The sequence below is a fragment of the Salmo salar genome, chromosome 02 (genome assembly GCF_965601325.2).
Source record: "Salmo salar chromosome 02, fSalSal1, whole genome shotgun sequence".
NCBI lineage: Eukaryota > Metazoa > Chordata > Actinopteri > Salmoniformes > Salmonidae > Salmo > Salmo salar.
The window spans coordinates 7,475,216-7,498,920 of NC_138292.1; the positions used below are offsets into that span (position 1 = coordinate 7,475,216).

At 45.7% G+C, this 23,705-nt stretch overlaps 1 protein-coding gene across 1 annotated transcript; it reads right to left on the minus strand.

Moving 5' to 3' along the window:
* Nucleotides 1-37: 37 nt before the first annotated feature.
* LOC106597954 (ataxin-1) lies at nucleotides 38-23,705 on the minus strand. The gene is made up of 5 exons (XM_045696891.2): nucleotides 23,286-23,705; nucleotides 14,085-14,966; nucleotides 11,761-12,066; nucleotides 10,353-11,669; nucleotides 38-10,126 (listed from the first exon to the last, which is right to left on the minus strand). Exons 2-5 carry the CDS (start codon nucleotides 14,634-14,636, stop codon nucleotides 9,116-9,118), a joined length of 3,186 nt encoding a protein of 1,061 aa, XP_045552847.2. The 5' UTR covers nucleotides 14,637-14,966; nucleotides 23,286-23,705; the 3' UTR covers nucleotides 38-9,115.

Sequence of the window (23,705 nt, forward strand, 5' to 3'; positions counted from 1 at the left end):
CACACACACACACACACACACACACACACACAATTCCTGAGTTCTGTAAAATACTTTATTTTGGCTATAAGAAAATATATATAATTTTAAACTGAAAGAAAAGAGAGACACCTGTGAGAATTCAGTCTAAAGTAAGACAGGTACACATGAGTGGGTAGTGAGGCCAGGTAGTTACAGAATGTAGAGTAATGTCCACATTCATGTGCACAGGTTCATCTACTGCTGAACCTATGGCACTGGTCCATAATCACTGATGATCTTGACTCTAGCTTTTTCACTTGATAGTACCATGATTACTCTGATTTGCCTGAATTAAAAGTATGAAAATATACATTTTAATGATTCATGTCACGTGAAGATACAATGTATTCTCAGGTGACATATTGCAAGTTGAGGTTTGAGTTTTACATGGGATGTCATTCATACAAATAACTGATGAAAGTGAATCAGAGACATTTTAGAGGGTCATCGGTCTGTAATGATTTAACATGGAAAAACACCAATCTATAATTCAGGTATTGCACATACAACACATACAACCCAATTACAACTAAGTTAATTGGACAGGTTCACTATAGCTGTAGTTCAATGTCAGTGGCTCTCCCTCCACCACTTTACAGTGTAAAACATTGTAAAACAACGTCCAGAAGAACCACTGTAAAACGTTGTATAACGTCCAGAAGAACCACTGTAAAACGTTGTATAACGTCCAGAAGAACCACTGTAAAATGTTGTATAACGTCCAGAAGAACCACTGTAAAACGTTGTATAACATCCAGAAGAACCACTGTAAAACGTTGTATAACGTCCAGAAGAACCACTGTAAAACGTTGTATAACGTCCAGAAGAACCACTGTAAAACGTTGTATAACATCCAGAAGAACCACTGTAAAACGTTGTATAACGTCCAGAAGAACCACTGTAAAACGTAGTATAACGTCCAGAAGAACCACAGAAAGCCCCCGATAAAAGGTGAAGTAGAACTCACTGCAGGAGAAGCTATCATGTAACTTACTACAGTATGAAGCTATCAGGTAACTTACTACAGTATGAAGCTATCAGGTATGTAGCTGTCAGGTAGGTTACAACACTATGAAGCTATCAGGTAACTTACTACAGTATGAAGCTATCATGTTTGACGCTATTGGGTAACTTACTACAGTATGAAGCTATCAGGTAACTTACTACAGTATGAAGCTGTCAGGTAACTTACTACAGTATGAAGCTATCAGGTAACTTACTACAGTATGAAGCTATCAGGTATGAAGCTATCAGGTAACTTACTACAGTATGAAGCTATCAGGTAACTTACAACGGTATGAAGCTATCAGGAAACTTAGTACAGTATGAAGCCATCAGGTAACTTACTACAGTATGAAGCTATCAGGTAACTTACAACAGTATGAAGCTATCAGATAACTTACTACAGTATGAAGCTATCGGGTAACTTACTACAGTATGAAGCTATCGGGTAACTTACAACAGTATGAAGCTATCAGGTAACTTACAACAGTATGAGGGCTATCAGGTAACTTACTGCAGTATGAAGCTATCAGGTATGAAGATATCAGGTAACTTACTACAGTATGAAGCTATCAGGTAACTTACTACAGTATGAAGCTATCAGGTATGAAGATATCAGGTAACTTACCACAGTATGAAGCTATCAGGTAACTTACAACAGTATGAAGCTATCGGGTAACTTACAACAGTATGAAGCTATCGGGTAACTTACAACAGTATGAAGCTATCGGGTAACTTACAACAGTATGAAGCTATCGGGTAACTTACAACAGTATGAAGCTATCAGGTAACTTACCACAGTATGAAGCTATCAGGTAACTTACAACAGTATGAAGCTATCAGGTAACTTACCACAGTATGAAGCTATCAGGTAACTTACAACAGTATGAAGCTATCAGGTAACTTACTACAGTATGAAGCTGTCAGGTAACTTACTACAGTATGAAGCTATCAGGTAACTTACTACAGTATGAAGCTATCAGGTATGAAGCTATCATGTAACTTACAACAGTATGAAGCTATCAGGTAACTTACTACAATATGAAGCTATCAGGTAACTTACAGCAGTATGAAGCTATCAGGTATGAAGATATCAGGTAACTTACTACAGTATGAAGCTATCAGGTAACTTACAACAGTATGAAGCTATCAGGTAACTTACTACAGTATGAAGCTATCAGGTAACTTACAACAGTATGAAGCTATCAGGTAACTTACAACAGTATGAAGCTATCAGGTAACTTACAACAGTATGAAGCTATCAGGTAACTTACTACAGTATGAAGCTATCAGGTAACTTACTACAGTATGAAGCTGTCAGGTAACTTACTACAATATGAAGCTATCAGGTAACTTACTGCAGTATGAAGCTATCAGGTATGAAGATATCAGGTAACTTACTACAGTATGAAGCTATCAGGTAACTTACTACAGTATGAAGCTATCAGGTATGAAGATATCAGGTAACTTACTACAGTATGAAGCTATCAGGTAACTTACTACAGTATGAAGCTAGCATGTAACTTACAACAGTATATCTAAAACAAGAAGGGAATGAAGACATTAAATCACAAAGAATGCGTCCCAAACGGCACCCTCTTAGCTTTATAGTGCACTACAACTGACCAGAGCCCAAAGTTAGGGCACTATATAGGAAATGGGTGCCATTTGGGACACAACCTGGCTATCAAAGATACTACTAACCCTGTCCTGTAGACATTGGTTGATGTTCAAATCAATATGATTACTCTTTAAATTCACTTTGTGGAATATGGCCAATAACAAAATTATACGCACCCATATTTCTGTAAACCGAAATGATTGAAACATACAATGCCTTCGGAAAGTGTTCAGACCCCTTGACTTTTTCCACATTTTGTTACGTTACAGCCTTATTCTAAAATGTATTCAATAGTTTTTTCCCCCTCATCAATCTACACACAACACGCCATAATGACAAAGCAAAACTGCTTTTTGTTTTTTTTGCTAATTTATAAAAAATAAAAAAATGAAATATCACATTTACAAAAGTATTCAGACCTTTTACACACTACTTTGTTGAAGCACCTTTGGCAGCGATTACAGCATCAAGTCTTCTTGGCACACCTGTATTTGGGGAGTTTCTCCCATTGTTCTCTGCAGAGCCTCTCAAGCTCTGTCAGGTTGGATGGGGTGCGTTGCTGTACAGCTATTTTCCGGTCTCTCCAGAGATGTTTGATCGGGTTCAAGTCCAGGCTCTGGCTGGGCCACTCAAGGACATTCATAGACTTGTCCCGAAGTCACTCCTGCATTGTCTTGGCTCTGTGCTTAGGGTTGTTGTCCTGTTGGAAGGTGAACCTTCGCCCCCAGTCTAAGGTCCTGAGCGCTCTGGAGTAGGTTTTCATCAAAGCTCTCCCTGTACTTTGCTCCGTTCATCTTTCCCTCGATCCTGACTAGCCTCCCAGTCCCTGCTGCTGAAAAACATCCCCACAGCATGATGCTGCCACCACCATGCTTCACCGTAGGGATGGTACCAAGTTTCCTCCAGACGTGATGCTTGGCATTAAGGCCAACAAATTTAATCTTGGTTTCATCAGACCAGAGAATCTTGTTTCTCATGGTCGGAGTCCTTTAGGTGCCTTTTGGCAAACTCCAAGCGGGCTGTCATGTGCCTTTTACTGAGGAGTGACTTCCGTCTGGCCAGTCTACCATAAAGGCCTGATTGGTGGAGTGCTGCAGAGATGGATGTCCTTCTGGAAGGTTCTCCCATCTCCACAGAGGAACTCTGGCACTCTGTCAGATTGACCATCGGGTTTTTTTAATAAAAAAATTATTTCACCTTTATTTAACCAGGTAGGCTAGTTGAGAACAAGTTCTCATTTACAACTGTGACCTGGCCAAGAATAAAGCAAAGCAGTTCGACACATACAACAACACAGAGTTACACATGGAATAAACAAACATACAGTCAATAATACAGTAAAAAACATATTTATACAGTGTGTGCAAATGAGGTAAGATAAGGGAGGTAAGGCAATAAATAGGCCATGGTGGCGAAGTAATTACAACATACCAATTAAACACTGGAGTGATTGATGTGCAGAAGATGAATGTGCAAGTAGAGATACTGGGGTGCAAAGAAGCAAAATAAATAAATTAATACAGTATGGGGATGAGGTAGTTGGATGGGCTATATTACAGATGGGCTATGTACAGGTGCAGTGATCTGTGAGCTGCTCTGACAGCTGGTGCTTAAAGCTAGGGAGGGAGATATTAGTCTCCAGCTTCAGTGATTTTTGCAGTTCGTTCCAGTCATTGGCAGCAGAGAACTGGAAGGAAAGGCGGCCAAAGCAGGAATTGGCTTTGGGGGTGACTAGTGAGATATACCTGCTGGAGCGCGTGCTACGGGTGGGTGCTGCTATGGTGACCTGTGAGCTGAGATAAGGCGAGGCTTTACCTAGCAGAGACTTGTAGATGACCTGGAGCCAGTGGGTTTGGCAATGAGTATGAAGCGAGGGCCAACCAACGAGAGCGTACAGGTCGCAATGGTGGGTAGTATATGGGGCTTTGGTAACATAACAGAGGGCACTGTGATAGACTGCATCCAATTTGTTGAGTAGAGTGTTGGAGGCTATTTTGTAAATGACATCGCCAAAGTCGAGGATCGGTAGGATGGTCAGTTTTACGAGGGTATGTTTGGCAGCATGAGTGAAGGATGCTTTGTTGCGAAATGGGAAGCCGATTCTAGATATAATTTTGGATTGGAGATGCTTAATGTGAGTCTGGAAGGAGAGTTTACAGTCTAACCAGACACCTATGTATTTGTAGTTGTCCACATATTCTAAGTCAGGACCGTCCAGAGTAGTGATGCTGGACGGGCGGGCAGGTGCGGGCAGCAATCGGTTGAAGAGCATGCATTTAGTTTTACTTGTATTTAAGAGCAGTTGGAGGCCACGGAAGGAGAGTTGCATGTGTAATACCCTTGTTTGAACCAGGTATTGAGTTTATTTGTTATAATTAATTGGTTATATATTTAAAAGATGATTGAATTGCTCCTAAACTGTAATGTTGTTAATGCATTATGCTTTTGAATAAATATTTATTTAATGTATAAGTGAATAGTTTGTTTTACTTTGAAGTGTAAGTTTTGACCAATAAGGTCGCTTGTTAAGTTGTGGCCAATGGGAGTTGACCTGATTAACGGGAGGCCTGGGGAAAAAAAGAGAGGGAAAAAGACGTTGATGAGAGGATGGACGTTTTTACCTTAGAACGGTTGGTAAAGAAATTATAAAAGAAGATGACAGAACTAGAACAAAACCCATACCTACTAGGATATGAAGGGAAATACATGTTTTATTTTATAAAAGAGTTGTTATAATTTTGTTAAAACTTAGTAAAGACTGAAGTTACCGTCTCGTCGTGGAGGTATTTGCCAGCATTGAGGTTAGCCTAGCATCATGTGACACCGGGAGATAATTGCTTGGGAAGCTTAACGAGTTCGTGTTCCCATGGGATATCGGTTACGGCTAAGGAGTACTGTCTGCATGGGTAGCTGTGCTTGCCTTGGACTTTGTGAGGAAACCTGCATGGAACTGCCATACTTCGCTGAGGGAATATCTACCAAGCAGTGAGTAACCACAACGTGAGGTGCTTCTGGATATTTTTGGGTGTCACACGCGCGCCAACGGTTTATTTAAGCAAACTTGAAATAATTTGGACACGGGTTGTGCACGACTCATTGGTGATTCTTTATTTCTTTTGATGTTGTGTCTGAAAATGTATTTGTGTTTAAAAATGTTTTAATACACATATGGAACGTTATGTATATTGCCTTGGTGGAGTCATTGATTGTTTCAATTTAATTTAATGCATGGGATGGTCTATCCTGAATCAATAACAGAAACCTATAATCATTTAATCTGAAGTTAATACCCTATTGTCATAACCCTAGATAGTTTACAATAGGAATTATTATTGGAGATGTCCTTCTCACCTAACATCCCATGCTGCTGAGATACTCTGCATAAGTTAATATTGTGAGAGTCATATTCGAGCCTGGTGAGAGGGTTACACATGGCATTGAAGCTCGTCTGGAGGTTAGTTAACACAGTGTCCAAAGAAGGGCCAGAAGTATACAGAATGGTGTCGTCTGTGTAGAGGTGGATCAGAGAATCACCAGCAGCAAGAGCAACATCATTGATGTATACAGAGAAGAGAGTCGGCCCGAGAATTGAACCCTGTGGCACCTCCGTAGAGACTGCCCGAGGTTGAGACAACAGGCCCTCTGACACACTGAACTCTATCAGAGAAGTAGTTGGTGAACCAGGCGAGGCAGTCATTTGAGAAACCAAGGCTGTTTAGTCTGCCGATAAGAATGTGGTGATTGACAGAGTCGAAAGCCGTGGCCAGGTCGATGAATACGGCTGCACAGTAATGTCTCTTATCGATGGCGATTATGGTGCACCCATGACCAGCTCTGAAACCAGATTGCATAGGTACGGTGGGCACGGTGGGATTCGAAATGGTCGGTGATCTGTTTGTTAACTTGGCTTTCGAAGACCTTAGAAAGGAAGGGTAGGATAGATATAGGTCTGTAGCAGTTTGGGTCTAGAGTGTCTCCCCCTTTGAAGAGGGGGATGACCGCGGCAGCTTTCCAATCTTTGGGAATCTCAGACGATATGAAAGAGAGGTTGAACAGGCTAGTAATAGGGGTTGCAACAATTTCGGCAGATAATTTTAGAAAGAGAGGGTCCAGATTGTCTAGCCCGGCTGATTTGTAGGGGTCCAGATTTTGCAGCTCTTTCAGAACATCAACTATCTGGATTTGGGTGAAGGAGAAATGGGGAAGGCTTGGGAGAGTTGCTGTGGGGGGTGCCGGGCAATTGACCGGGGTAGGTGTAGCCAGGTGGAAAGCATGGCCAGCCGTAGAAAAATGCTTATTGAAATTCTCAATTATAGTGGATTTATCGGTGGTAACACTGTTTTCTAGCCTCAGTGCAGTGGGCAGCTGGGAGGAGGTGCTCTTATTCTCCATGGACTTTACAGTGTCCCAGAACTTTTTTTGAGTTTGTGCTACAGGATGCAAATTTCTGTTTGAAAAAGCTAGCCTTAGCTTTCCTAACTGCCTGAGCTCAATTTCGAGTCTCATAGCAAAGGGTTTGAATACTTACGTAAATAAGGTATTACTGTTTTTTAGCGGTTAAAAATGTCTAAAAACCTGTTTTCACTTTGTCATTATGTGGTATTGTGTGTAGATTGATGAAGATTTAAAAGAAAAATCAATTTCAGAATAAGGCTGTAATGTAACAAAATGTATGAAAAGTCAAGGGGTCTGATTACTTCAGGAATGCACTACATACAGTATATGTGTAATCCTTTACTGCACACATTGTGGTTTTTCATTGAAACAAATATTCCATCCTATTTTTTGGGGGAAGATTTAGGCGTTCTGTGCCATAAGGGTACTTACTATAACACCATGGAAAAGCTGATAGTGAAAGCGTTTCCCTAAACTAGTATTTCACTGCCTCTCAAACCTGATTCTGAGGTCCATTCTTCCTCGCTGGGACTGTCCTCACAATCAGAGGGTATGATCTTAACTGCTCAATTAGGTTGCTTTGGCTCATAGAATGTCCCTGGGTCCATTGTCTGGGAATCTACATGTCTATCATTCAGCATTGTATTGCCCTTTAAAGTAGCCTAACTGCACATCGTTGCCATGAGGCAACAAAAAGAAACTACATTTCATCACATAAAACATGTCCTCAAATATATGGGGGGTGGGGGTTCTGATGACTGAGGGTAACGATGAGCAGTAGAGGGTTGTATTCTAACTAGGTAGGTAGGTACTATCAATTAATATAACTCACACATGCATAATTCACTTTATAGGTCAATATAGAGGACAAATCTCATGGTTTAGTAAATTCAAACCTTTCCAGGTCAACCATCTGCTAGCTACAGTATCCACTCACTGTGTTCTGGAGAGAGACTGGCCTCCCAGGCAGTGGGCCACTAACTGTGTTCTGGAGAGAGTCTGGCCTCCCAGGCAGTGGGCCACTCACTGTGTTCTGGAGAGAGTCTGGCCTCCCAGGCAGTGGGCCACTCACTGTGTTCTGGAGAGAGTCTGGCCTCCCAGGCAGTGGGCCACTCACTGTGTTCTGGAGAGAGTCTGGCCTCCCAGGCAGTGGGCCACTCACTGTGTTCTGGAGAGAGTCTGGCCTCCCAGGCAGTGGGCCACACACTGTGTTCTGGAGAGAGACTGGCCTCCCAGGCAGTGGGCCACTCACTGTGTTCTGGAGAGAGTCTGGCCTCCCAGGCAGTGGGCCACTAACTGTGTTCTGGAGAGAGTCTGGCCTCCCAGGCAGTGGGCCACTCACTGTGTTCTGGAGAGAGTCTGGCCTCCCAGGCAGTGGGCCACTCACTGTGTTCTGGAGAGAGTCTGGCCTCCCAGGCAGTGGGCCACTCACTGTGTTCTGGAGAGAGTCTGGCCTCCCAGGCAGTGGGCCACTCACTGTGTTCTGGAGAGAGTCTGGCCTCCCAGGCAGTGTGCCACACACTGTGTTCTGGAGAGAGACTGGCCTCCCAGGCAGTGGGCCACTCACTGTGTTCTGGAGAGAGTCTGGCCTCCCAGGCAGTGGGCCACTAACTGTGTTCTGGAGAGAGACTGGCCTCCCAGGCAGTGGGCCACTAACTGTGTTCTGGAGAGAGACTGGCCTCCCAAGCAGTGGGCCACTAACTGTGTTCACTAACTGTGGCCACTAACTGTGTTCTGGAGAGAGACTGGCCTCCCAGGCAGTGGGCCACTAACTGTATTCTGGAGAGAGTCTGGCCTCCCAGGCAGTGGGCCACTCACTGTGTTCTGGAGAGAGACTGGCCTCCCAGGCAGTGGGCCACTAACTGTGTTCTGGAGAGAGACTGGCCTCGCAGACAGTGGGTCAAACACAGAGACAACAAGGTTCCTTCCATAGAAATAGAATCATAAAACATGTATATACAAGGTAAACAAATCCTTTCCATTAATGTGGATAGATAGATTAAACCAAACAACACTAACAACGTTACAAACATATAAAACTATGTTCCCTACCTCCCGTACAGCACTCCAGCTCCTTCAACGACTAACATTTGACCTTCCCTCGATGGAGAGTTTGACCTGCTGAGTTATAAAAGAGGGTTTTGGCAGAGTCAAAGGGGGTTCCTCGTCCGCCCGCTCTGTCTGATCTCTCTCTGGAGCAGACCACCTCCTCTTACGACCCCAGGGTTTTTCTTTGTCTGCCTCACCCACTTCTGTCTTGAGGGGCGGAGGGGGCATGTGGCTATTCTGTTCTCTCTCTCGCATTTCTCCATTGTCTCTCCCTATTATCTCTACATTTTCTCTGTCTCTCATCTCTCCATTGCCTGAGACAGCCTGCAGGTTCGAGGTACTCCTGGGTCCAACTCCAGTTCCGTAGACCCCTGGTCCAGATCCGGGTCTCAGTCCAGATTCTGTCACCTGGTCCACACAGCAGGGAACGCACCTGTCCTCCTTATTCAACCTGTCTGTTTTGCCCACCTGCACCAGGAAGACACTGTTGCTGCCTGCAGCATTCAAACTGTTCCTAAAGTCCTTGTCCATACTCTGACCGTCGCTCTGACCGTCGCTCTGACCGTCGCTCTGACCGTCGCTCTGACCGTCGCTCTGACCGTCTCTCTGACCGTCGCTCTGACCGTCGCTCTGACCGTCGCTCTGACCGTCGCTCTGACCGTCGCTCTGACCGTCGCTCTGACCGTCTCTCTGACCGTTGCTCTGACTATTTATTGGACTGTTGATTTGATCAATACTCTGACCATTACTCTGGCTATTCCCCTGACTGTTCCCCTGGCGGTTAGACCCCTGTGTGATGTCCCCAGTGTTGTGGCTGTGCCTCAGCTTGACCTCGTGACCCTGGCTGCTGTGGTTCCTCCCAGATACAGAGCCGCCGCCACCCCTCAGGCTCCTGAGGGTCAGGGAGACACACACGTCCCCAACACACAGCTTGGCACAGCTCAGCTCCAACAGCTGAGTGGTCCGGTCAGGGCAGCAGGACGACCAGCCCTGGCCGAACACAAAGAACGGGTACTCTAACAGCACCTCCACACACACCTGCAGAGGAATACAACACACAAAGGATACACAATAAACTGTTATTGGCATAAATATTGACATTAGGATGGGGTTATGGTAACATGGTCTCAGATCTGTTCTCAGATCTGTTTGTACTCTTTTCAACACCATTGCGGTATGAGTGACAAGGCGTTGGCAGGATAGTACAAACAGACTGGCACTGAGTCTCGGGGAAAGGAGACAACAACAAGCTTTGCTAGCTTACCTGTGCTTTGTGTTCCCCGACACCGAACTGTATGATGACAGCGTTGGGTGTCTGGCCTGTGTCGATGCGTTCCACAGTGCTGGAGTCAATCTTCAGCTCACTGCTGATCTCAGCACTCTGGATAAAGTCCTCCGTCTTCAGGTCCTCCACTCGCTTCAGCTCCCCATCCGCCAGCTGGATGATGGAGCCACGCATGAAGAACGGTGGGAGCGTGGTTGGAGAGGAGGAGGGAGAGGGGGAGGCCTGGACAGGGGCCGGAGCTAGGGCTGGAGAGGAGGAGAGGGAAGAGGAGAGGGAAGAGGAGAGAGACGGGGAGGCCTGGACAGGGGCGGGAGCTAGAGCTGGAGAGGAGGAGAGGGAAGAGGAGAGAGAGGGGGAGGCCTGGACAGGGGCCGGAGCTAGGGCTGGAGAGGAGGAGAGGGAAGAGGAGAGAGAGGGGGAGGCCTGGACAGGGGCCGGAGCTAGGGCTGGAGAGGAGGAGAGGGAAGAGGAGAGAGAGGGGGAGGCCTGGACAGGGGCGGGAGCTAGGGCTGGAGAGGAGGAAAGGGAAGAGGAGACAGAGGGGGAGGCCTGGACAGGGGCGGGAGCTAGGGCTGGGGCAGGGGAGGGGGACGCGGTGAGGTAGGTGTGGCGGGGGAGGGATACGGTCGCTGGAGCCAGCTGAGAGACGGTGGTGCTGGCGGTGGTGCTGGCTGTCCTGGCGGTCACCGAGCAGGCAGCCTCAAGGTCCGTAGTGGTGGTAACGTCACCGACTCCGTTAACGGGTATCAGGAGAGACTGGAGGGACTGGCCGTCCGGGATGACCAGGTGCTGCGGCAGGGTGGCGTAGCTGACGCCATGCTGGTTACCTGTCCTGGCGATGTAGCCAATGATTGGTGCCTGGGTGGTGGAGTACAGGCTGTGTACATGCTGGTCAGAGTGGTGGGTGGTCTGGATAACCGTGTGAGGGGCAGAAGAGACCTTCAGAGCCTCGGAGGAATTGAGTGAGGTGAAAGAGGAGGTTCTAGAGACAGGTTTCCCTAGACAGATACCTCCTCCCTCACTGTGTATTAGTGATGGGTGGACCTGGACCTTGTCCTGCTCAGCACCTCTGGTAGGGTGGGGGTGGGGGTGGGGCTGGGCATTTGCTACCAGCACCAGGGAGGTTTGTAGTCCTGTGGAATCCTGGGTAGTGTAGTCTGCGGGAATGAGGATGTGTCGAGCTTCATATCCATGGTGAACCTGCTGATTGTTCTGGTTAGAGTAGGAGGTTCCTTTGATGCCAGCACAGCTCTGTTTACCGAAACTCCTCTCCAGCTCTCCATTCAGCTGCACCACCTTCAAATCGAATCAATCTTTATTTGTCAAGCTCTCCTCGCAAACAGTTCAACATCTAAAAATGTATTGAATAAAAAAACAATATAAATACCTTGGTGTGTCCGCCCTCAGCTTTGTTGACCCCTAACCCATCCGCATACTGGACCAGCACCTGGGAGGGGGCGAGGGTGAGGGTGTGGGGGAGGAGGCCCACCCCAGGGTGGGTGTGGAGCTGGAGAGGCTGGAGGTGGACCTGGGTAGGGGAGGGGACGCTCAGAGGGCTGCTGCTGTCCAGCTGGATGTACTGGTGGGTACTGGTGAAGTGGGTGGAGGTCGGCAGGGAGACGGTAGACCCTCCAACGGACACAGCCAGGTCAGACGGCAGCCCTATCTGGAGCTGGTTCTGATGGTCACAAACCTTAACATAACATAGTGCTTCATTAATCGCCCCAAAGGGGATATTTGTTCGCACCAAGCAATACATAAAAACATAAATAATTATATAATAATAAAAATAATAATAATAATAATTACACAATAAATACCAGAGTTGGGGAAGCTACTCTGAAAGTATAGTTTATCAAGCTAACAATTACTTCACTCTGGAAGAAGTTAAGATATACTTTCTGAAGGCTAGCTGTAGTGTAGTTTACTGAACCTTAAAGTCACCTTGAAAAAGTAGTTGACTACTTAATGATGCATTATCATATTGAAATCTGAAATGTCATAGTCTACAAATTGCAAAAACAGATCACAATTTAGTCTATTAAACACAAAAATGATCTTTTAAGTGAGAATTGGGCAGATCTGACACAAACAAATAAAATAAGGAAATTGTCTACCCATATTCTCTTTTCTTTTTTGCAAAAAAAACATTGTGTGAAGTTCCAGTAGTTAGCTACGCCGCTACGTGGCAAAACAGTCATTAACTACTGAAAACACATCAAAAAATGTAATTTAGTTCAACTACCAGCAAGATACTGCAAAATGTAGTTAACTTACTAGTTGAACTCCATGTAGTTCACTACTCCGCAACGTTGATATACGGTGCCTTCGGAAAGTATTCAGACCCCTTGACTTAAATAAAATAAAAATCTGAAATCTGAACACAATACCCCATAATGACAAAGCAAAAACAGGTTTTTATACATTTTTGTAAATGTATAAAAATAAATGTAATAAACACCTTATTTACATAAGTATTCAGACCCTTTGCCATGAAACTCAAAATTGAGCTCAGGTGCAACCTGTTTCCATTGATCATCCTTGAGATGTTTCTACAACTTTATTGGAGTCCACCTGTGGTAAATTCAATTGATTGGACATGATTTGGAAAAGCATACACCTGTCTATATAAGGTCCCACAGCTGACAGTGCATCCATGAGGTCAAAGGAATTGTCAGATCTGGGGAAGGGTACCAAAAAATGTCTGCAGCATTGAAGGTCCCCAAGGGCACAGTTGCCTCCATCATTCTTAAATGGAAGAAGTTTGGAACCACCAAGACTCTTCCTAGAGCTGGCTGCCCGCCAAACTGAGCAATCGGGGGAGAAGGGCCTAGGTCAGGGAGGTGACCAAGATCCCGATGGTCACTCTGACAGAGCGCCAGAGTTCCTCTGTGGAGATGGGAGAAGCTTCCAGAAGGATATCCATCTCTGCAGCACTCCACCAATCAGGCCTTTATGGTAGAGTGGCCAGACGGAAGCCACACCTCAATAAAAGGCACACGACAGCCCGCTTGGAGTTTGCCAAAAGGCACCTAAAGGACTCTCAAACCATGAGAAACAAGATTCTCTGGTCTGATGAAACCAAGATTGAACTGTTTGACCTGAATGCCAAATGTCACGTCTGCCGGAGACCTGGCACCATCCCTACGGTGAAGCATGGTGGTGGCAGATGTTTTTCAGCAGCTGGGACTGGAAGACTAGTCAGGATCGAGGGAAAGATGAATGGAGCAAAGTGCAGAGAGTTCTTTGATGAAAACCTGCTCCAGATAGCTCAGGACCTCAGACCTGATCGAACATCTCTGGAGAGACCTGAAAATAGCTGTGCAGCAATGCTCCAATCCAACCTGACAGAGCTTGAGAGGCTCTGCAGAGAAGAATGGGAGAAACTCCCCAAATACAGATGTACCAAGCATGTAGCGTCATACCCAAGAAGACTTGAGGTTGTATTTGCTGCCAAAGGTGCTTCAACAAAGTAGTGAGTAAAGGGTCTGAATACTTGTGTAAATTTGATATTTCTGTTTTTTATTTTTAATAAATTTGCTAAAATTTCAACAAAACAGTTTTTGCTTTGTCATTATGGGGTATTGTGTGTAGATTGATGAGGGGAAAAAACAATTTAATACATTTTAGAATAAGACTATAACGTAACAAAATGTGGAAAAAGTCAAGGGGTCTGAATACTTTCTGAATGCATACACAATAGACACACACCTTGGTGGCCTGGGAGATGAGGGCGGCGGTGTAGCAGTGGCCATCCAGATGGTGGCGCTGTTGCCCTGTGGAGGTGGCTACACTGGTGGCAGGGGACTGGATGATCTGAGAGGAGATGTAGCCAGTGTACGGCCCCGAGCTAATGAACTGGAGGTTAGGGGCCAGCTGGGCGTACTGGATTGTCCCGCCCTGTTGGCTGAGCCCCACCCCAGTGGGGTAGACAGTGGAGAGAGAGGACAGGGGGATCGTAGACAGAGAGGTAGCAGAAGGGGAGGGGGATGAAGAGGAGGACGATGAGACATGAAACCTGGGGCTGGGAGTTTCTGTGGATCTGCAGCGTTCGCTGGCTACATTAGCCAGCCAAGCCAGGTTCTCTGTGTGTAAGGTAGTGTCTGCTGAGGCTGCAGCTGCTGCTGGTACCACCACAGGCCTCTGCTCCAGAGCCAGGATCTCAGCTGCTGCTGTTACCACCACAGGCTTCTGCTCCAGGGCTAGGATCTCACGCTTCTTTGGAGGTAGACAGCCATGCCTCCTCTCCTGGTTGGATTTCATGGTTGGTTTTAACGCTTTGTTTGTCTCTCAAGTAGGTTTTGTGAACCTACTGTTTCTCTCTCTCTTTGTCCCTATCTCTGTTTCTCTCTCAATTTCAATTCAATTTAAGGGCTTTATTGGCATGGGAAACATCTCTCTCTCTGTCAGTGTTGTCGTGGGCTCTATCAGGTCTCTTTCAGGTCTTCACTGTGTGACTGTGTGTCCTGGACTCAGTAGTCTAGAGAGGGCAGAGGGACGTCTGCCAGGCGACAGAGAGGATGGCTCCATGGACTTCATGAGGAATCATCTCTGACTAACCACCGGCCTCCACAACGTCCGCCAGCTCTAAATCTGGAGACAGAGGAAGACACACAATTGTTATGTTCTAGCATGTAGAAACAACAGAGAAGAATGATGTATGTACATTTCCAACATGCTTACTCTCTGTGCATGACACACGTCAAAGGATATATGCAATCATCACATTCCATATTTTAATATGCGCCCCTTTAGGCATGACATGTGGGTGAGTAGAGAGTGAGAAAGAGGGGTGGACATGTAACGGGCTTGGCTTGAAGCGCTGAACATCATGGCATGAGTTTAGGCTATTTCTAGCATCAGAACTTTACTTAAATACAGAATATTTTCCGGAACAAAAAATATCATTATTAACCGATTCTCACGATTTGAAAATAACGGTTCTGTTCCGGAACACTAGAGATCTCTTTAGTTGCTGGTTCTATTTCCATTACTTGAATATTTGTTGTTTTTCACAGTTTTTGGTTCTGTTTCCTGAACCGGTTCCAACCCCTGCTTCAAAGACTGTGAGTGGAAAAAGGTAGGTGTGAAAAGCAAGCCAGACACCAGATCCAATGACATCCTGGTTGTTGTTGTTCTGTGTGTGTATTTATATCTATTTTTTTAACCCCTTTTTCTCCCCAATTTCCTGGTCCCCAATTGGCAGTTACAGTCTTGTCCCATCGCTGCAACTCCCATACGGACTCGGGAGAGGCAAAGGTTGAGAGCCGTGCGTCCTCCAAAACACAACCCAACCAAGCCGCACTGCTTCTTGAGACAATGCCCACTTCGGAGGAAACACCGTACACCTGGCGACCGTGTCAGCGTGCAATGCGCCCAGCCCGCCACAGGAGTCGCTAGTGCGCGATGGGACAAGGACATCCCTGCCGGCCAAACCTTCCCCTAAACCGGACGACGCTGGGCCAATTGTGCGCCACCCCATGAGTCTCCCGGTAACGGCCGGCTGCGGCAGAGCCTGGACTCGAACCCAGAATCTCTAGTGGCACAGCTAGCGATGCAGTACCTTAGACCACTGCGCCACTCGGGAGGCCTGTGTGTGTGTGTATTTATGTGCGTGCGTACGTGTGCGTGTGTGTGTGTCCATCCATTTCACCCAAGTCACACCCCATTGAAAGGATAATTTGACAATCACATCATGATGTTCTATGAAGTCACGTTGTATTGTGTATATTACCCCCTGCCTCACGTCATCACCAGTGGCGGTTCTAGACCATTTCAACTGGGGGGGCCAAGCTGGGGCCAGTTGTACTGTTAGAGGGGCCAGTTACATTAGATGTTATTGTTGTCATATCATTTTGCATGTGGTACGATATTGTTGTGTTCCGCCTAAAGCCGTCCCTCTAGAAAATGTGTGGGTTAAATTAGTGTTCCGCGTTGCCACTGTCTAATAACGGATGTAAAAAAAAAAAGAACGATAGCAAAAATTCGTTATGTAAAAAGTATTTCATACTCCACATTTAGGGGGGCCACAGGGGGTCCAAAATTGTTGTCACAGGGGCACTGGCTTTCCCTCAGAACCACTAGTGGTCATCACATCATCTACACATTCAACAATAAACATACAGGCAACTGGACTGAAGACCTCAGTGAACCTCCATGTGTGCCTGATAAAGCCTGCTAGATGTACCATTCTATATCTATAACAGAACAGCCTGATAAAGCCTGCTAGATGTACCATTCTATATCTATAACAGAACAGCCTGATAAAGCCTGCTAGATGTACCATTCTATATCTATAACAGAACAGCCTGATAAAGCCCTGCCCCTCCACCGACCGCTGTACCATTCTATATCTATAACAGAACAGCCTGATAAAGCCTGCTAGATGTACCATTCTATATCTATAACAGAACAGCCTGATAAAGCCTGCTAGATGTACCATTCTATATCTATAACAGAACAGCCTGATAAAGCCTGCTAGATGTACCATTCTATATCTATAACAGAACAGCCTGATAAAGCCTGCTAGATGTACCATTCTATATCTATAACAGAACAGCCTGATAAAGCCTGCTAGATGTACCATTCTATATCTATAACAGAACAGCCTGATAAAGCCTGCTAGATGTACCATTCTATATCTATAACAGAACAGCCTGATAAAGCCTGCTAGATGTACCAGAGGTAACAAATGAGAGGTGCACCTGAGAGGGAAGAGAGGAGAGAGGCAGGAAGAAAGGGAGAAAGAGAGGAGATAAACAGAGAGGCAGACAGACAGAAAGCATGATGGCAGGCAGGGAGGGAGAGATGCAGCGAAAAACATGGAGTGACAGAGAAAGAGGGAGGGGAAGAAAGAGAGAAAAACAAAGCGAGAGGGAGGGAGAGAGGAAAAACAGAAAGTGGCAGAGGATGGGAGAAAGAGAGAAGGGAGGGAGAGAGAGAGGGAGGGAGAGAGAGAGCTGCTTTTCCTGACCCACATTAAGCGGTGGCTGTAGCATCAGAGGACCATATAGCCTCCACTTCACACAGACATAGTCGATTAGCTCCACACAGACACACACGCTACGACACTGCTACAGCACAACCCCATCACCATGACAATCCCATGATAACACCACGAGGACAACACCACAACAACCCGAGCCTTGACAATGAACACTGCGGTAACACAAAAACAATCTATGAGGCATGGTTACAGGACAGTCACAACACGGAGACACCATGCCCCACTTTCCACTGGAGTAAATACAGTCATCTGTTTACAGTCCAACACTCTCACAGCACACCGGGAGACACATGGCAACACAGTGTCGGGCAACACACGCACACGCACTGCCCGACAACGCTAAAGACAACCAGTGGATCCCAGCCCCCTTGGACAACTCTCCTGCGCTCAGCTATATGGAGAGTCTCTCCTCACATGCCCCAGAGGCAGCAGACACGTCCTGAATGGGAACAAGCATTGTTCCATTCACTACAACTCAACTCAACTCACTACCAATGACTGGCTACTTTTGACCAGGATCCACAGTGCACTATACAGACGTACTATCTTAATTTGACCAGTTTTTCACAGAAGGAAAATAATTCTGCGGCAACAGAAAATCAGAATTTTTATGTGGATTATAATTAATGGACATTTTTGTAGGGGTTGATACATTGTTGAAGTTGAAATTACAAACTTTAGAAGCCTTTATTGAATACACTACAAACGTGCATTTCCTACACATTTGCGACCACAGAGTGATCAAATTAAGATAGAATACACTATATATACAAAAGTATGTGGACACGCCTTTAAATTAGTGGATTCGGCTATTTCAGCCACACCCGTTTCTGACAGGTGTATAAAATCAACCACACAGCCATGCAATCCCCATAGACAAACATTGGCAATAGAATGGCCTTACTGAGGTGCTCAGTGACTTTCAACGTGGCACCGTCATAGGATGCCACCTTTCCAACAAGTCAGTTTGTCAGCCGCACACAAGCCTAAGATAACCATGAGCAATGCCAAGCATCGGCTGGAGTGGTGTAAAGCTTGCTGCCATTGGTTTCTGGAACAGTGGAAACGCGTTCTCTGGAGTGATGAATCACACTTCACCATCTGGTAGTCCGACGGACAAATCTGGGTTTGGTGGATGCCAGGACAGCATTACCTGCTCCAATGCATAGTGCCAACTGTAAAGTTTGGTGGAGGAGAAATCATGGTCTGGGGCTGTTTTTCATGGTTCGGGCTAGGACCCGATCGCTACAACATACAATGACATTCTAGACGATTCTGTGCTTCCAACTTTGTGGCAACAATTTGGGGAAGGCCCTTTCCTGTTTCAGCATGACAATGCACCTGTGCACAAAGCGAGGTCTGTACAGAAATGGTTTGTCGTGGTCGGTGTGGAAGATCTTGACTGGCCTGCACAAAGACCTGACCTGTACCCTACCGATCACCTTTGGGATGAATTGGAAAGCCGACTGCGAGCCAGGCCTAATCGTCCAACATCAGTGCCCGACCTCACTAATGCTCTTGTGGCTGAATGGAAGCAAGTCCCTGCAGCAATGTTCCAACATCTAGTGGAAAGCCTTCCCAGAAGAGTGGAGGCTGTCATGGCAGTGAAGGGGGGGACCAACTCCATATGAATGCCCATGATTTTGGAATGAGATGTTCGAAGAGCAGGTGTCCACATAATTTTGGTCATGTAGTGTATCTGTATGATGGCATTTGGGACTCAGGCACTCACTGGCATGGATAGCAAGCAGCACAGAAACCAAGGAGGAAACCTTCTCCATTTCCCACAGTTATTATTACAACCTTGAGAACAACAAACACACGGCCATTAAGAAACACAAATGAGAGCACTTCATGTATTAAACTTTGGACACTGTGTTAACTAACCTCCAGACGAGCTTCAATGCCATACAACTCTCCTTCCGTGGCCTCCAACTGCTCTTAAACGCAGGTAAAACTAAATGCATGCTATTCAACCGATCACTGCCCACACCTGCTCGCCCGTCCAGCATCACTACTCTGGACGGTTCTGACTTAGAATACGTGGACAACTACAAATACATAGGTGTCTGGTTAGACTGTAAACTGTCCTTCCAGACTCACATTAAGCATCTCCAATCCAAAATTAAATCTAGAATCGGCTTCCTATATCGCAACAAAGCATCCTTCACTCATGCTGCCAAACACACCCTCGTAAAACTGACCATCCTACCGATCCTCGACTTCGGTGATGTCATCTATAAAATAGCCTCCAACACTCTACTCAACAAACTGGATGCAGTCTATCACAGTGCCATCCGTTTTGTCACCAAAGCCCCATACACTACCCACCATTGCGACCTGTACGCTCTCGTTGGTTGGCCCTCGCTTCATACTCGTCGCCAAACCCACTGGCTACAATCTATAAGTCTCTGCTAGGTAAAGCCCGGCCTTATCTCAGCTCACTGGTCACCTGTCACGCTTGTCGTTGGAAATGGAGGACCAAAACGCAGCAGGTATGTGTATACTCATCTTCTTTATTATAAGGAAAGAAGGCAAACCCAAAATAAACACGTATACAAAAAGAAACACACCGACAATAAACAGTCCTGTAAGGCTTGACGCTATACACGGAACAATCACCCACAAATAACAAACAAACACACCCTCATATATGGGACTCTCAATCAAAGGCAGATAGACAACACCTGCCTTCAACTGAGAGTCCCAAACCCAATTAACCAAACATAGAAACAGACATACTAGACAAAATCATAGAATACCTGAAAACCAAACAGTGCCCAAAAACCCCGGAATACTTAAACCAAATGCCCCTTCAACAAAACACACCACCCCGAACCACATAAAACGAATGCCCTCTGCCACGTCCTGACCAAACTACAATACCAATTAACCTTATACTGGTCAGGACGTGACATCACCATAGCAGCACCCACTCGTAGCATGTGCCCCAGCAGGTATATCTCACTGGTCACCCCCAAAGCCAATTCCTCCTTTGGCCGCCTTTCCTTCCAGTTCTCTGCTGCCAATGACTGGAACAAACTGCAAAAATCTCTGAAGCTGGAGACTCATATCTCCCTCACTAGCTTTAAGCACCAGCTGTCAGAGCAGCTCACAGATCACTGCAGCTGTACATAGCCCATCTGTAAACAGCCCATCTATCTACCTCATCCCCATACTGTATTTATTTATTTATCTTGCTCCTTTGCACCCCAGTATCTCTACTTGCACATTCATCTTCTGCACATCTACCATTCCAGTGTTTAATTGCTATATTGTAATTACTTCGCCACCATGGCCTATTTATTGCCGTATCTTACCTCATTTGCACTCACTGTATATAGACTTTTTGTTTTCTTTTTTCTACTGTATTATTTACTGTATGTTTTGTTTATTCCATGTGTAACTCTGTGTTGTTGTATGTGTCGAATTGCTATGCTTTATCTTGGCCAGGTCGCAGTTGCAAATGAGAACTTGTTCTCAACTAGCCTACCTAGTTAAATAAAGGTGAAATAAAAAAATTCAAATAAAATTGAAAAAAACCCACAGTCCACAAATACAGGAAGCTCTTTGGGCCCTTTGGCTAGGCAGACCTGGAGAGGGACTGGTTGCATCCCGTATGGCACACTATTCCCTATATAGTGCACTTGGCCTTATGGGCCATGGTCACATTATGTACATTATTCCCAGAAATGAGCTTTGACGACCAAATAACCAAGAAATAACCAAACATTGACGATGAAACAACATGTTGCCCTGCTGTGTTTCTGTGACCTGACTCTGTTGTCACAGAGACTACACTACATATGACTCACTGAATGACTGGCTGGCTGGCCGGCTGACTGTCTGAACGACTGGCTGGCTGAATGACTGAATTAATTAATTAATGAATGACTGACTAACTGGCTGGCTGACTGAATGAATTAATGACTGGCTGGCTGACTGAATGGCTGGCTGGCTGGCTAGCTGTCTGACTGACTAACTGGCTGGCTGACTGGTTGGCTGGCTGGCTGGCTGGCTGACTGACTGACTGACTGACTGACTGACTGACTGGCTGACCATCAGACTGATTGACTCACTGACTGACTGACTGACTAAATGAATGAATGAATGAATTAACTGACTGACTGACTGACTCACTGACTGACTGACTGACTGGCTGGCTGACTGAAGGACTGGCTGGCTGACTGACTTACTGGCTGGCTGACTGGCCGACTAACTGACTGATTGAATGATGAATAACTGACTGACTGACTAAATGAAATAATTAATTAATTAATTGACTGACTGAAGGACTGGCTGGCTGGCTGGCTGGCTGGCTGGCTGACTGACTGGCTGGCTGGCTGGCTGACTGGCCGACTAACTGACTGAATGAATGAATGAATAACTGACTGACTGACTGACTGACTAAATGAAATAATTAATTAATTAATTGACTGGCTGGCTGGCTGACTGACTTACTGAATGACTGGCTGGCTGGCTGGCCGACTAACTAACTGATTGAATGACTGACTGACTGAATTAATTAATTAATTAATGACTGGCTGGCTTGCTGGCTGACTAACTCACTGACTGAATGACTGACTGGCTGACCATCAGACTGATTGACTCACTGACTGACTGACTGACTGACTGACTGACTGACTGACTGACTGGGTGACTAAGACTGACTGGCTGACTGAATGATTGGCTGAATGATTGGCTGACTGGCTGAATGACTGACTGATTGGCTGAATGACTGACTGGTTGACAATGACTAACTGACTGTCTACACTCTCCATCAGATATTATCTTTCCCCACAAATCTCCTATAAATGTACCAAACACAAGGTTAACCATCTGTGATATTATCTTTCCTCCACAAATCTCCTATAAATGTACCAAACACAAGGTTAACCATCTGTGATATTATCTTTCCTCCACAAATCTCCTATAAATGTACCAAACACAAGGTTAACCATCTGTGTGTGTCTATTGGGCTACTAGCTTTAATACTCCAAATAAACCCTTCCATTCCCTGACTGACTCTCCCTTTAAAAGGCGGACCAGGAGTGTGAAGGAGACTCTAATGCTGTGTTCGTAACCAAGTGGGAGGTGGGAATTTACCAGTTGGATGCATTCACATACTTTAAACAAGTGAAGAAACGCAGATTGGCTAATGGCCAACAAGCTGCGTAAACCATGAACTAAAAGTACAGCTATCATGCTTATAAACAAATTATAGTGTTCAAAAAAACATGAACAGATTGATTTCTATTTTAAAAAGTTTTGTTGTTACAGTTAAATACCCAAAATGCTGTTATGAAGGTCATTTCCTTGGTAGGTGACGTCAGAGGTCAGCATGTGGGTGAAGTGGCAGCTCAGGATGATAGATGAGTTTTGCACTAGTAATTACCAGTTGGAGGGCTGTTCAACTGGATTTTTCCCTGTCGCATGTGGTATATTCCCATTTAGTTATGAACGCAGTATTAGAGAGAGAGAGAGAGCGAGCTGTGGCTAGCTGGCTGCTTGTCTTCTTTTCACAATGACTCCAGCGTCCTGCATCGCTCATCTCCTCACTAAGCTAGATCACACAATGTCAGACTACAGACAGACAGACGCAGACAGATGGAGACAGAGAGACAGAGACAAACAGAGAGGCAGGGATTCCCTTGTAAACAAGCAAACACCTCTCTCTACAAACCTGTATGACTTGCTCTTTTGTAAATCTATTTATTGTAATGTGATCCAAAGCCAACCAGATGCAGTGTATGTTCTGTAGCCTCTAGGGGCATTACTGGATTAGGAAATGACAGTGATGATGAACGCATGAGTGGAGAGGAACAGGGTCCAAAATACTATGCCACAAATCAAGCACAAAACAAGAAGAAACACTGCCTTTGCCGAGGGAGAGGGGAAAAGCTTACCAGGCTGTACACAGCCACAGCTGGCAGAGCATTGTCAGGCTTCCTCTTGCCTGTGTAGCTTCTACACTACGTATTCCTATAGGGAAATCCTTTTTCTCTACGTCTCCTTTGTGCAGGTCTATTTTTCAGAGCCAGTCATTTTTCTGCTCCAGCCCTGTTTTCCTCCAGGCTCCAGGCAGGGTCCGTCCGGGAGAGAGGGTGAACATGTACACCCAGCCGTAAGGCTCTGTGATGAGCCAGCGATAGAGGAAGTCCCCCTGGTTGAAGAATCACATGAAGTCCTGCGTGCAAAGCTGCTCCAACGTGTGTTATGCAAGGCAGTCAGACCTCTCTCTCTGTCTCTCCCTTTCTCTCTCTCTGTCTCTCCCTTTCCCCCTTTCTCTCTCTCCATCTCTCTCTCTCATTCGCTCTCTCTCTCTA